The following is a 13,511-nucleotide window of genomic DNA, read 5'->3' as shown; positions in this document are numbered from 1 at the left end:
ATGATTCCGGGGTGCGAGAACACGAAGATCTCTATCTATGCAGCGAAGCAGCCGCTATCAGCGAAAGGCGGAAAGCAACGAACACCGCTGCAGGGAGCCAAAGGAGGAGCAGCAGAACCTGATATGAAGCTGAGGCTAGCTCGACGGAATACAAATGACGGCATACGAAAGATCTATAGCTGTGGCCTTTGTGGGAAGGATACCAGAATCGATCTACCTCCACCTGTGCCTTTGCCCAAGCAGAGGAGAAGAGCGGCTTTGGCAAGTCGGGTTGGAGATCGTAAGACGGTGGCTGTTTCGGCGGCAAAGGCAGACATTGTATTATCAACGACCAAGCCTCCACAGAAAACCAGTAAGATCATGGAACCGGCCGTGGCTTTGGTCGCTCCTTCTACAACGGTAGGAGCGAACGCGGCGTCCAATGCAAACAGCAAGAAGCGTGCGAAATCCCGAAAGGCGGGTCTATTGGCCCTTCTCAACAAGAGCAGAGAAAGTGCATCCGGCGGCGGCTTGGACAATCTCAGCCTAAGCTTCGACGACTTCCGCAAAAAGTGACGACGCGACCGCAGGTTCTAGCTGGCCCGCGTTTTCGCTGGGCTTTTCTAGCCGTGCTCAGCAGTGACGGCTAACGCCTGGAAGCTTCGGGAATGGCCCAGGTCCCTAATTTAGCCACACGTGACTCTTAAGAGGGGCAAATATTATCGCCGCAATGACGCTTGGCCAACTTTCTTATCACTTATAAACCCCTCCAAAAGTTTTTCTTTGATAGAAGATTGTATCAAAGACTTGTATCAAATCAGCATCAAGTCAACAAAGAAACTAAACACAGCATACCAACAGTGCATTTTACGATAATGTCTCCTCCAGAAGAGCCAAGGACGACCGGGACTCCTGCACACGAAGTGTTTGGCACCATCGGCAATCAGGCTGAGCAGGTTGCGCCAGCGACAGATGGCGTCGAAGGTGACAATGATCAACGTGTGGTCGAGGAGATTGAGTCTCTCTGCATGAACTGTCACGAGAATGTAAGCTTTGGTTTGATATCACAAGAATTTGGTGGCCTATTGACTGACTGTATGACAAGGGAACAACACGTCTTTTATTGACGAGAATTCCTTACTTCCGCGAAGTCATCCTCATGTCCTTTTCTTGCGATCACTGCGGGTTTCAGAACAACGAAATCCAAGCCGCAGGATCGATCCAACCCCGCGGAACGCACTACGAACTGCGCTTGACGGAGATGGAGGATCTTTCACGCCAGGTCGTCAAGGCAGACTCGGCATCTGCCAAGTTTGTCGAGATTGACGTCGAGGTTCCGGCAGGTCGTGGTCAGTTGACCAACGTTGAGGGCATCCTGACTGGTCTCGTGAGCGACCTTGAGATGGACCAGGAGGCACGCAAGAACGAGCAGCCAGAAGTTTACGAGAAGATTGCCGACGTCCTAGTCAAGGCGAAATCCATGCTGGCTGGCGAGTCATTTCCGTTCCGCATGAGCATTGACGACCCGGCCGGCAACAGCTGGATCGCTCCCGATTTGCATGACGGTGTTGGCAAGTGGGAGAAGCGCGAATATGCGCGAACACCGGAACAGAACCAGAGTTTGGGGCTGGCCGACACTGAAGATGCTGCAGCCGGCACTACCACATCTTCATCTGGTATACCGACAGCTTTTTCGGGATCTGCCGGTGTCATTCCTGTTGGCGGTCAGGGACGCCTGAATCCGGACGACGAGATCATCCTGGACGAGGTGTACACATTCCCGGCCAGTTGCCCCGGGTGCATGCACCCGTGCGTGACGCACATGAAGATGGTGGATATTCCTCACTTTAAGCAAGTCGTGCTGATGAACACGCTATGCGACCACTGTGGGTACCGCTCAAACGACGTCAAGACAGGAGGTGAGGTCCCTGCAAAGGGTAGCCGCATCTCTCTGAAGGTGCTCAACGAGGTCGACCTAGCGAGAGACATCCTGAAGAGCGAGAGCTGCGCACTCGAATGCCCAGAGCTCAACCTCTCTGTCAATCCAGGCACGCTGGGTGGACGCTTCACGACTGTTGAGGGCCTGCTCACACAGGTGAGGGACGACCTTCGCAATCAGATATATCAGACGGGGGCTGAGGTGGGCGCGTCGCCAGCTGGTGCTCCGGCAGCCGGTGGCGACTCCCTCAGCGGCGATGATCGTATGCAGTGGACGTCTTTCTTTGCTGGTCTGGACGAGGCCATTACCGGCAAGCGACCGTTTACGATCGTGCTCGCAGATCCGTTAGCAAGCTCGTATGTTCAGAGTCTGGCAGACGATCCCAGCAAGCCAGACTCGCAGATGACGATAGTCGAATACGACCGGACCGCAGAGGAGGAAGAGGACTTGGGACTCTCAGATATGAAGACTGAGGGTTATGAGGGAGAGGCAGAAGCTGCAGAAGCTGCACATGATGCACAGATAAAGGAGGATGCGGCAAAAGCGGATGCGGCAATAGCAGACGCGGCAAATTAAGGTGGTAGGCTGGAGGAGAGCGATGGAAAAGCCAAACATCCCTGGCCTTTTATGAAGGGAAATCCAACAAACAGAGCGCGAGTTACTTTACTTCTTTGTCTTGTATTATTCCACTGAAATCATTTTAAGATACCAACACGAGAACTTCGAAACTACTCCAAAATGGATAGCCAATGCACGTAACGCCAAACTTTTACGTATATGGGAGACAAGTTGTTGTTGACAGAGTAGCCGATGGCTGCGGCCAAGGTTACGCCCATCTTGGCCGCTGTTGTCCGGCCCTCCAGAGAAGAGGCACGGGTCTGGGTCCCCGGCGCCTGTTGGGATTGAGGCCCAACTCATCGAACAGGTCCTGTTCCGTGCACTCGGGTTTGTGCTGGCACCGGAGTATACCGTAGTCTGACTGGACAAATGGTGCAAAGCATATATAGCACCATTCATGCCCACAGATGCCTGGGGACGATGGTCAGTTTGGGGAGCAGATTAAGGTAAGATTCAAGGCAGGGCAGATCACACGCACAGCTAATATGGTTGCAGCCCGAATACTTGAAGACGGCCTTGTTGCAGCCCGGACACTGCTTGGACGTCTCTTGTACGAATGCCTCCGACTTGCGGTTGTCCTGCCGGCGACGCTGCGTTCGAGCGTCATACTGGGCACACGTTTCGCTAGAATGCCAGGGTATGTTGTGGCGGATGCAGTGAGTGGCCCGACACGCATGGCAGCGGAACTTGGGACACTCCTCTTCGACGGAGCGAGCGCTGGCAGAGCGGCTTGCCGGGCCATGGATCTGACCGGCCTCACATCCGACGGCCAGACACCAACGGAAGTTTGGGAACTCGCTCACCAGGGCTGCCCGCGTTGCCAACGTGTCGTAGCGCTCAAAGACGGATGGAGTTGCGTACAACCGGACATCGGCATAGCTCAGCCGGGCCGGGCACTCGGGACATCGCAGCCGGTTCCAGACCGAGCCCTTCAGGCTTGAGCCAATCCACTCTGCCAGACACGGCTTGCAGAGGGTCGGCGTGTGACGCTGGCTGTGGTTGGCATGACGAAGACATGCAGCCGTGATGCGGTGTGGCATCTCCGTGACGGCCTTGTCCTCCAGGCAGATCATGCACGTTTCTGTCAGCGGCAGCAGCCAGGTCTCGTCATCGGCAAAAGCTTCGACGACGTCATCACGCAGACGGAACTCGACGCTGCTGCCCCATTGCACTTTGCTGCGCTGCCTCGGCGCCTCGCGAGCGCTGCCGACCATCTCGATGTGTCGCGATTTGCACTGCAGCTGGCTTGCAGCGTGCCTGTTCACGCTTTTGAGAAGATGGTCGCGCACCCATTTCTGGACAACGGCCATGGACACTTCTGCCGAGCTGCTTCGCGCCCCGGGCGTCATCTCGTGGTAGAGATACGTGCAACGCAATCCTCGGTCGGCGCCATCGCCGTCTCGGAGCACGCCACCGCCGCCCCGGACGACCACATAGCGCTTGGGCGGGTGTACCTGAACCAGCAGGCAGCGACACAGCCATGCCGTCAGCAGGCGGCCGACCTGCCAGGCGATGCCGGCCAGCGGTTGGCACGGCTGCAGGCCACTGTAGGCAAGGAGGGCAATTCGGTTAGGATCGTCGACGCCGAGTACCGCAGCCAGCCGGGAACGAACAGCCCCTACAGCCAGCTGGCGGTCGGTGCTGAAGATGTCCCGGGCAAGCTCTCGCAAAAAGTCTGGGCTCGGTGCCCTCTTCTGCCTGCCGTCACCCTTGCGCTCGCGATCTCTCAAACTGCCACGGTGACCATTGGAATTCGAGGCAGACGGTGCAGACAACGGTGAAAGCCACTCGACGCGGAATTCCAGGTGCTGGCCACGACCGCGTTCGGCGTCGTCGGCAGCAATGACGCGGTAGTAGAGAGTAGCATCGCGCGGACAGACAGCGCTTACGACATCGCTGGGTCGTAGCTGCTGGGGTCCGGGCGCTCTAGTTCCATTGCCAGGTTTGCAAAGCCAGTATATGTGAAGCAGATCGCTGTCGGCGAGCGGCTGCTTCTTGTTGCGGTTGCGGATGGTGGCCTCAAGCCTGGCTGCAACAGTGGTGGGAGCAATCTCCACATCCAGCTCATTTCGAGTCCGGTCCAGATCGAGGAGCTTCAGCCGGGTGTGTGAAGCTGATGCGTGCGCTTTCGACGTGCCGGAGCGTGGAGACGGTGCGGACCGGCCATTGTGACCCTTGCTACCCTTGCTGTGCTTGTGGTTGTGTGTCTGCCTCGTCACCGCCGCTTTGTGTGTGGCCCTAAAGGGATTGAGAAATGCCACCACTCGGGCGCCAACGGTGGGCGTTGTTGATTCGGGGTCCTTGTCCACGTCCTTCTTGGTCATCTTAGCATGCCCTGCTGGACATAGTCTCACATCATCAGAAACGGATTGCAGAGGATTGCAGCGTTATGCAGCGTTGCTGAGAGGCCAGCACCAGCTCAATGTAAGATAGGGAGATGTTGCTAGGCAGAAGCGGTGGAGACGAAAATGGGCTCTTTGTGTATCACGAGCAATTTTAGACGTGCGTATCGCAGTGAGGCAGGTGGCGAATGGGAAGGACAGGGGCAAACGGGGCTTCTGGCGGCGACCGAAATAGGAGAGAGCAGAGTTGTCTGAGAAAGCTTTTCCGAGATGAACAAGGCTGTGTGGCTATAGCGAGCTGTTGACTACCGCTAAAAGCAGCTTGCATGGCATGGCTTATATATGACCCCCGTCATCATCATTCCACTCACGAACTCTCGCCCAATTGTTATACTTGCACTTGTGGCAGTTTGTACGATAGCATATCACACAGTAGGTTACCCCATTGTGGTGTGCATGGTGGACCGACGGAAAGTGCGTGGCAGCGCCATACTCCGTATATATACGAAGTGCTGCAGCACCTCTCACCCAACAACGGCCCGCCAGGTGTGCCTCGTTAAGACGCTTCCAGCCCGAATGGTAGCTTTCTCCTTGGCTGTCCAATCAAAACATAGCAAAGGACTCCGTTAAATGAATCAAATCGTCTGTGATTGTTCCCAATCGCGTCGCTCTTTGTCAGTGCCTGAAATGCACACATGCCCAAATATGATGGGTAACGAAGCACCGGAGAGCTCGTATTTGGAAATGCTGACAGGGATACCACTTTCTAGACGTCATCACTGACGTATTCGTATTATGAGATACTTGTATATTACCAGGCCCGTTCCTTTTCACCCCGCAAGGACCACTTTTTGAGCCTCTTGCATGTTGCAGCTCGGATCCCAAGACGAACGGCTTGTTGTTCCCCAGTATCACCTGTAGACCATATGCAGATCCTGCTATCTTTATGATTGATCGGCTCCGCGTCGACGGATGTACATTATCGGTAGCTTGAGATATTTTGTTGGCCTCTCATTCAATGAATATAAAATCAATTCTTTCTGTTTCCTCTGAGTTTCATCGAATGCCGACGACCGAGCCTAGGCATGGCGGACAGAACAAAACAGACAAGACAGAATAAAACATGAAAGGCACTAGGCGAAACTACTGATAATGACGGGAACATGCGCTTTGCTGAAAAACTACCATCCTTCTCTTATTCACGCCTATCAACGTGTTGCCGTGATGGGCGTGGGTAATCTTCGTCGTCTTCTCGTCTCCTCGTTGATTATGGGAATAATATCGCGCCCTGGCTGCCATTACATCTGCTAGTAAAGCGGTAAACGAACACAAAAAGCAATTCATTGCGGCACTGCAGTTACGGTGACCGTTATTTTTTGTAGGGGTTTGGAAATATTAGTGTAAGTAGCGCCTTACAGGACGTAGGCGAAAAGGCCGACTGCCACAGCGGCGACACCGCTACCATAGTGTGCCATGTTCGTGGGCATGGCACCAGCCTTGGAGCTCGCGGTAGTCACAGCGCTGGCAGAGGCAGTGGTAGCAGCGGTGGCCGAGTTCGAGCCAGTGGTCGAGGCAGTAGTAGAAGCAGCAGCGGCCGAAGTTGTCGTTCCGCTGCTCAGATCTGCTTTGCTGGGGTCAAGGGTACCGCAGTTGTCCTGGATGTCCGATTTGCATGCAGACTGGCCAGTGGCGTTGTTCGGGTTCTCGCTGACACATTCGGCGTAGGCTTCATTGCAGATGTACTAAAGAGCCAACTGTCAGAGTCCGCGCCGGGAGGCCCGGAAATTGTCACGACAGGATAGTACTCACGGTAGGCATGGTCTGAAGGTAGTACTGGAGGCCGGGCGCGCTTTTGTTCTGGCACAGGCAGGAATAGTCAAGCGTCGTCTTATCGGGACTGAATTAGCTAGGTATGTCGATGAAACACAGAGGCAGAGAGACCTACCGGGTCGCAAGAGTTTGCCGTTGGGCTGTCAGAGCAGAGGGTGGTGCAGGTATTTTCCTGGCCAGCGCACCAGCTCGCTGTTCACACCGTTAGTTGTGACAGAAGAGAGGCAGGGCGGAGAGAGCAACGAACATCGCGTAGACAACTGGACAGAGTTCGGGTCAATCGTGAAGTTGGTCGTGGCTACAGCCAGGCCAACTGCCGAGGCGGCAATGAGAATGGTGTTACGCATCTTGATAGTTGAGGCGGAGGGATGAGTTTAACACTCGGAGCAAAATGACGCAACTTTGTCGAGTGAGGTTGTGTGGGAAAAATGAGGATGTAGAAATCAAAAACAAAGAATATTTAAGAGCGAAAAAGGTTAACGGCTGCTTGACGATGCGTTATAGTAAAATTAGTGACGAGTTGGGCTTAGGTCGCGCCTTCGATATGTTTGCAGAAAAATTGGGAAGGGGTAGAAAGATACTCCGCCAGGTACCGCAAAGGGAAGGAACGAGGGTGGCTGCCGCCAACTCACGATATCAGAGCTGCTCAGCTTTCTCAGACATACAATGTCGTAGCAGCGGGTATTTGCGAAAGGAACCATTCCGTTTCCATACTAGTGCAATGACTGGGAAAAGGGTGCTAATCCGGTAACAGAATAGCTTCGTATGGCCCTTTTTTCGACATGGGGCAGGAGCTATCTTATTGCGTGGCCTAGCAACCCAGGCGCTACAAACGGGGTTACTCGGAATATGCTACGTCTCATTTTTGCCTCCGTTCCTACTCGCTCGTAAGATCTCGTTTTTATTATGTACAAGCGAGGTATCTGGCCGAAAGTTTCTCAGCACATGTTTTTTGTTAGCCAATCCGTACGCTTGATTGCGCCGATCTTTTACAGGACGCCGACACCCGGCGGCCGGTTTAATTCCGACACTTGCTCCCCATCCAGATTATGGGTTATGGATTTCGGAGCACTTCTTTGCTCGTAGCATATACTGTAATCTTTACTCCGTGTGGAGTACGAGTACGGAGACCCAACATAAAACATATTGGAACGTTTCCCGTGCACCCGAAAAGTAATTTTTTGCATGAAATGCTCCGTACTCCGTACACACATACGAGTACGAATATACTCCGTATGGTTCTTTTTGAGCAAAAATGAAGCTATTTTAGCATCACACGACCCTTGCTGTTTCAGGCTAGAGCATCGTAATAAAGCTCTCAAGATCAGTGTCGGCGCGAACATGCAGGTGCCTCCGCATATCCAATTCCACAGAACAAATGTCAATATCTGATTCCAGCCTAGCTGCTTGGCTGGCCGAAAGTTAACAAAAAAGCAACCGAAAAAAAGTACGAAATGACTAAAGTACGAAGGCACAAAAAGGAAAAGGCAAAACAACACACAAGCCCATACAGAATATTGTCCACCATGCTTTGTCTCCTACGAATTGCAAGCCTCAAACGGACCATGCGAGAGCAGTATTCTGTTGCTGCTGAGTAAAGAGGCGAGCCCCATCCCAAAGCCGTCGCTATTATGCGTCAATGAGATTTTCCTCTTCTGCCGGTTTGTCCTGTGCCGGCGCCTTTGCTTTGCCCTTGCGCTCTGCCGTTCTTTGGTAGTATTCGTTAATTATCTTAGTTGGAATCCGGTTGAGCATGTCCTTGCGGTAGATTCGCAGGAGACTCCAGGCCAGGTCCAGAGATTCGAAGATCGTACGAGACTCGTATGCGCCCTGGCTAATGAACGTCCGCTCAAATTTGTCAAGGAATTCCAACGAGAGCTTGTCTTCGGCAGACAGTGCCTCCTCGCCTACCACGGCCTTCATCGCCGCTGCATCACGGCCAATGGCGTATTTAGCATACAGCTGGTTGGACACATCGCCGTGGTCTTTCCGGGTCATGCCCTCGCCAATAGCTGACTTCATCAGACGTGACAGCGACGGCAGCACGTTGATAGGCGGGTAGATACCGCGGTTGTACAGACCGCGGTCCACGAAGATCTGTCCCTCTGTAATGTAGCCCGTCAAGTCGGGAATGGGGTGGGTGATGTCATCGTTGGGCATTGTCAGAATCGGAATCTGTGTGATAGACCCATTGCGACCCTCCACACGCCCGGCCCGTTCGTAGATGGTCGACAAATCCGTGTACATGTAACCGGGGAAACCACGACGGCCCGGCACCTCCTCTCGTGCTGCTGACACTTCACGCAGTGCATCGCAGTAAGAAGAGAGATCGGTCAAGATGACAAGGACATGCTTCTCGAGTTGGTAGGCGTAGTACTCCGCGGTGGTAAGAGCCAGACGCGGCGTAATGATACGCTCGATACTGTTTAGTCAGCGCTAAATCCATATAATATGAAACGGTCCGTAGAACGGGTCGTAGGACGAGTACCAGGTAAGGGCGATCAACATACGTTGGGTCGTTTGCGAGGTTCAGGAAAAGCGTAGTTCGCTCCAAGCTACCGTTCTCTTCGAAATCACGGGTGAAAAAACGAGCTGTCTCCAAGTTGACACCCATGGCACCAAAAACGATAGAGAAGTTTTCCTCGTGTCCGTCATGTACGCCCTTATTTGTAATTCCCTCCCGCTGTACCAATCCAGCTTGACGACAGATCTGCGCTGCAATCTCGTTGTGAGGCAAGCCGGATGCTGAGAAGATGGGGATTTTTTGGCCTCGTGCAATTGAGTTCATTGTGTCGATGGCCGAAATACCGGTCGAAATCATCTCCTCAGGATATACCTGTGAAAACAATGTCAGCATTGTTGTGACAGCCATCAACTCTTAACACACGAAAAACGTACTCGCGAGTAGGGGTTGATCGGGCTACCGTTGATATCGAGGTAATCCTCGGCAAGAACCTTGGGTCCCTTGTCAATGGCCCGGCCAGAGCCATCAAAGATCCGGCCCAGCATATCCTCAGAGACACCAAGCTTGAAGCTCTCGCCGGTAAACTCGACCTTGGTCTGAACAGTAGAAATTTCAATGTTAGATTATTGTCTAGGTGAGATTGAAAGAGGGTTTGGGGCATGTCTTGCCTTCTTGACATCGATTCCAGAAGTACCTTCGAAGACCTATCAACATACTTGTATTAGCAGGGGCAGACAAACATTTTGCAATGGAAGCTTCGCCAGCCGCTCGTACCTGAACAATGGCCCGGTTCCCTGTATTGGAGGAGTATATCAGCATCAGAGCAGCGCCATGCCTAGGTCGGTATTGGTACTAACCTCTAGCTTCGAGAACCTGGCCCGACCGCTCAGTTCCATCGGGAAGAGTGAGATTCACAATTTCGTTGAACCGCGGCGATTTGACCTGTGCCATATCAGTATCAACCAACCAGAAAGCGAATACAATGGCAATTGAGCTGACATTGTCCAAAATAACTAGTGGCCCATTGACACCTCCCACGGTGTTGTAGGTAATCCGAGGCTGCACTGAGTACGACGACATTCGTGGGTCCGCCATTTTGTCAAGACTTGCCTCTCGGGGCGGTAGGTTTGCTGATTGAAATTTGGGACAATATTGAAAAAGGTCGCTAAAGGGTTTACTTCACTCGATACAGAAAGTCCGCATAGACACTTTTGTATGCGAGATGCGGGACTTTTTGATCTTTTAGGTTGAGGGGGAAAGTAAAGCTCTCTGCTTGTTCCAACTAACGAGACAATAGCTCTGATTAGAAATATCACGTGACATCACGTGGTACTACGTTCCTATTCTTATTTATTTAACGATGTGGTTCTAATGCTCTCGCAGTTATAACTACCATTTGTTCCTTGCCAGGCTCCCTGGTAAAGTCTTCCCTTGTCCCTCATCATGTCAACTATCTACGATACCGAACCACAGCCGACAGCTTCTGTCATATTACACACGACAGGAGGCGAACTTGCCGTGGAGATATTTGCAAAACAGACACCGTTGACGAGTCGTAATTTCCTCCAACTTTGCTTGAACGGCTACTACGACAATACGATATTCCATAGGCTGGTACCTGGATTTGTCATACAGGGCGGTGATCCAACTGGGACGGGAAATGGCGGCGAGTCAATCTACGATGGCGGTGCCTTGGCCGGCGATTTGGACCCGTGGCCCATGGACGAACGCCGAGGGCTGAACGCCGGTCCGCAGGGCATCAACTTCAAAGATGAATTTCATTCGCGGCTCAAATTTAGCCGACGTGGTCTGCTAGGAATGGCAAACGAAGGAAAACCTGATACCAACGGAAGTCAGTTCTTCTTTACATTGGATAAGACAGACGAGTTAAACGGCAAAAATACGATGTTCGGGCGCGTGGCTGGGCCTACAATATATAACCTTACCAAGATGGGCCAGGTTGAGGTGCATGAAGGGACCGAGCGACCACTGTATCCCATTGTGATAAAGAATATCGAGATTGTCACAAACCCGTTCACCGATATGCGCAAGCAGGAGCGCGTTGCACGGTACGAAGAGCGGCAAGCTGCCCCGGCCGAGAAGAAAAAGAGCAAGAGGAAGAAAGGCGTCAATAAGACACTGTTGAGCTTCGGAGATGACATTGAAGAAGATGAGGACGAGGTCGAAGTAACACAAGGAAAGCATAAGGTGACTAAGACCGGCAAGAGCAAACGTACGGAGTCGAGGCGCGGCGACGGAGAAACACAGTCTATGACAGTTGTTGGAAAGGCAGATCCTGAAGATCAAGCTGCCGAGAATAAATCGGCATTACCCTCCAGAGCAGCACCTCCTGCAGCAACGCCTGGCTTCAGTTTAGAAGACGATGCCTCTTTGGCAGAGTTGGAGCTTGGATCTGAGACATCGCCAATGGTAAAGTCTGAATTAGATAAGACGAACGCAGAGATTGCAGCTTTGAAAGCATCTATGCGGCGGACGGTGCGCACGGAACCTGCCAATATTCAGAAGACGAAATCAGTCTTGGAGAGTTTGACGCCGGCCAACACCGCCCGGGGAAAAAAGCTAAGCAAAAGCCATGGGCTATCAAGTCATGACGAGAAGACTTTGAAACTACTTGGCAGATTCGAGTCGAAACTTGAGGCCGAATCGGCTAGTCGTGGTAAAGAATCGTTGCCATCGGCGAATCAACTGAAGGACAGCGGGGATGGCACTGGCGCAGAGGAGGAACATGGCGAGGTGTGTGATCTGCACTTCATATCAAATTGCCAGAGCTGTCGACCGTGGGATAGGGATCAGGAGGACAACGGCGATGACGATGACGACGATTGGATGATCCACACATTGAATTGTGAAGCCGATAGACTGGGCAAGGACCTGAGCAACCGGAGGAAGGCAGAAGACGAGCTAATCGTGATTGATCCGCGTGAAAAGGCTCAGACGCTAAAGGAAGAGAAGAGGGCTACACGGGATGCCAGGGGAAGCGACAACGGCCGAGGCGGGAGGGCTTGGGACCAGGCGCGGCATGCAAAGATGGTACACGCCTCGGCGCTATCGGGGCGGGGGGCTAGGTAATACCAGGTGAGATACGGAGTACGTAGCTGATTAAAGCATAGCATAGCCGTTTAATACTATTATGAACAAGGGTGGCTATTTTCGTGTGATCGGGAGAGGGTTGACTGGCTGGTTTGACCGATCTCTACATATATAGAGCGATCGCAATGCTTTGGAGGCTCCTCGTAGTAATTTGGCGCGGAGGTCATGACCCATCTCTGTGCCCACATGTCAGGCTCTCATACGCTGTTCGTGGTCCACAACGAAGAATGACCACGTATTCGACGAGGCTATTCGAGGCTACTTTACTCAAGCCTTACTACCACGCAATCCCATTGGCTAATTGGATTAGTAAGTTGAAGGCTGCTCAGCCACTAACAGCATAAGCATGACTTGATTGTGAGTATACTCCGTAAATATTTTAGAAAAAAAGTTAGGCCCCATCTAAAAATTAGAAATTTTTACGACATGCAGGAAAGCGGGAAACATCCCAGCACCACAACCGATTTGAGGTATTGATTAGTTAATAACGGCGTGCAACCTTCGTCCATTTCGTGCCATAGCCAACAAAGTTCCTGACCGTGCCTCTTCCACCTCGCCGCAGCGACGTGATCAATCGTCGATCGGGCGCGACGAATATATATACATTTCCCCTCGTTGTTGCTTGGAGTTGACTTTCGCACACGCCGATTCGCCCCAGGCGCTACGAGACGACACTATCTTATGTCCGCTGGTTCCCCACCAAAGCAGACAACAGCACTCAGCCTTTCCATCTTTAGTGTTTGGCACGGCAAAAACGGATGCCAACCGAATTTGAAAGATCTGAGAACCCGGAGGTAGATTCAGCTTCATACATCCCGAGAACGAACGAAACTCGATCGGGACCAATTATTCGAATCACTGTTACCGGTAGCACTGACAGCGACACGATCTTGATGCTCCTCCTGTTGTCGTGAAAGCATATTTTTGGGCCTCATTTATCCTCCTGCGATTGCGACTTCCGCCCACTTCCTCCATCAGCATTTTATACGTACCGATCTGTGGACAGCTCTTGCGCGCTAGACTACCGCAACTCTGCCTTACAGGTCGGTTTGCCCCAAGCATCCTATCGACATTACTCCCGAACTCGACAGAACACACCCCCAGTATTGTTGGGGCTTGATCAAGAAGGACGGCCGAGAGAGGAGACTGATACTGGCCATCGTTTCTCAGTCAGAGAAACACGAACGTACGGGAGGCTTTCGTATCGGACAAACACACAAGCACATCG

General features: G+C 52.5%; 6 protein-coding genes across 6 annotated transcripts; 3 read left to right on the top strand and 3 right to left on the bottom strand.

Moving 5' to 3' along the window:
- On the top strand, positions 1-555 carry CMQ_7987 (uncharacterized protein; the record flags this gene model as incomplete). The annotated part of the gene is made up of 1 exon (XM_014313627.1): positions 1-555. The coding sequence occupies one exon, from the start codon at positions 1-3 to the stop codon at positions 553-555; it is 555 nt and encodes a 184-aa protein (XP_014169102.1).
- Positions 556-854: 299 nt separating this feature from the next.
- Positions 855-2,494, top strand: CMQ_7872 (zinc finger protein zpr1; the record flags this gene model as incomplete). The annotated part of the gene is made up of 2 exons (XM_014313512.1): positions 855-1,025; positions 1,085-2,494. 2 exons carry the CDS (start codon positions 855-857, stop codon positions 2,492-2,494), a joined length of 1,581 nt encoding a protein of 526 aa, XP_014168987.1.
- Positions 2,495-2,744: 250 nt separating this feature from the next.
- On the bottom strand, positions 2,745-4,860 carry CMQ_7914 (ring finger protein; the record flags this gene model as incomplete). Its single annotated transcript, XM_014313554.1, has 2 exons — positions 2,745-2,947; positions 3,015-4,860. 2 exons carry the CDS (start codon positions 4,858-4,860, stop codon positions 2,745-2,747), a joined length of 2,049 nt encoding a protein of 682 aa, XP_014169029.1.
- Positions 4,861-6,290: 1,430 nt separating this feature from the next.
- On the bottom strand, positions 6,291-7,055 carry CMQ_7986 (uncharacterized protein; the record flags this gene model as incomplete). The annotated part of the gene is made up of 4 exons (XM_014313626.1): positions 6,291-6,620; positions 6,688-6,735; positions 6,824-6,900; positions 6,956-7,055. The coding sequence occupies 4 exons, from the start codon at positions 7,053-7,055 to the stop codon at positions 6,291-6,293; spliced, it is 555 nt and encodes a 184-aa protein (XP_014169101.1).
- A 1,282-nt stretch (positions 7,056-8,337) lies between these two features.
- CMQ_7764 (vacuolar ATP synthase subunit b) lies at positions 8,338-10,267 on the bottom strand (the record flags this gene model as incomplete). The annotated part of the gene is made up of 7 exons (XM_014313404.1): positions 8,338-9,130; positions 9,219-9,544; positions 9,607-9,768; positions 9,841-9,876; positions 9,947-9,966; positions 10,030-10,114; positions 10,172-10,267. 7 exons carry the CDS (start codon positions 10,265-10,267, stop codon positions 8,338-8,340), a joined length of 1,518 nt encoding a protein of 505 aa, XP_014168879.1.
- Positions 10,268-10,615: 348 nt separating this feature from the next.
- Positions 10,616-12,262, top strand: CMQ_7938 (peptidyl-prolyl cis trans isomerase; the record flags this gene model as incomplete). The annotated part of the gene is made up of 1 exon (XM_014313578.1): positions 10,616-12,262. One exon carries the CDS (start codon positions 10,616-10,618, stop codon positions 12,260-12,262), a length of 1,647 nt encoding a protein of 548 aa, XP_014169053.1.
- Positions 12,263-13,511: the final 1,249 nt, after the last annotated feature.

The sequence above is a fragment of the Grosmannia clavigera genome (genome assembly GCF_000143105.1).
Source record: "Grosmannia clavigera kw1407 unplaced genomic scaffold GCSC_82, whole genome shotgun sequence".
In the NCBI taxonomy this organism is placed as follows: domain Eukaryota; kingdom Fungi; phylum Ascomycota; class Sordariomycetes; order Ophiostomatales; family Ophiostomataceae; genus Leptographium; species Leptographium clavigerum.
This window is presented reverse-complemented; position numbering and strand designations above follow the sequence as displayed.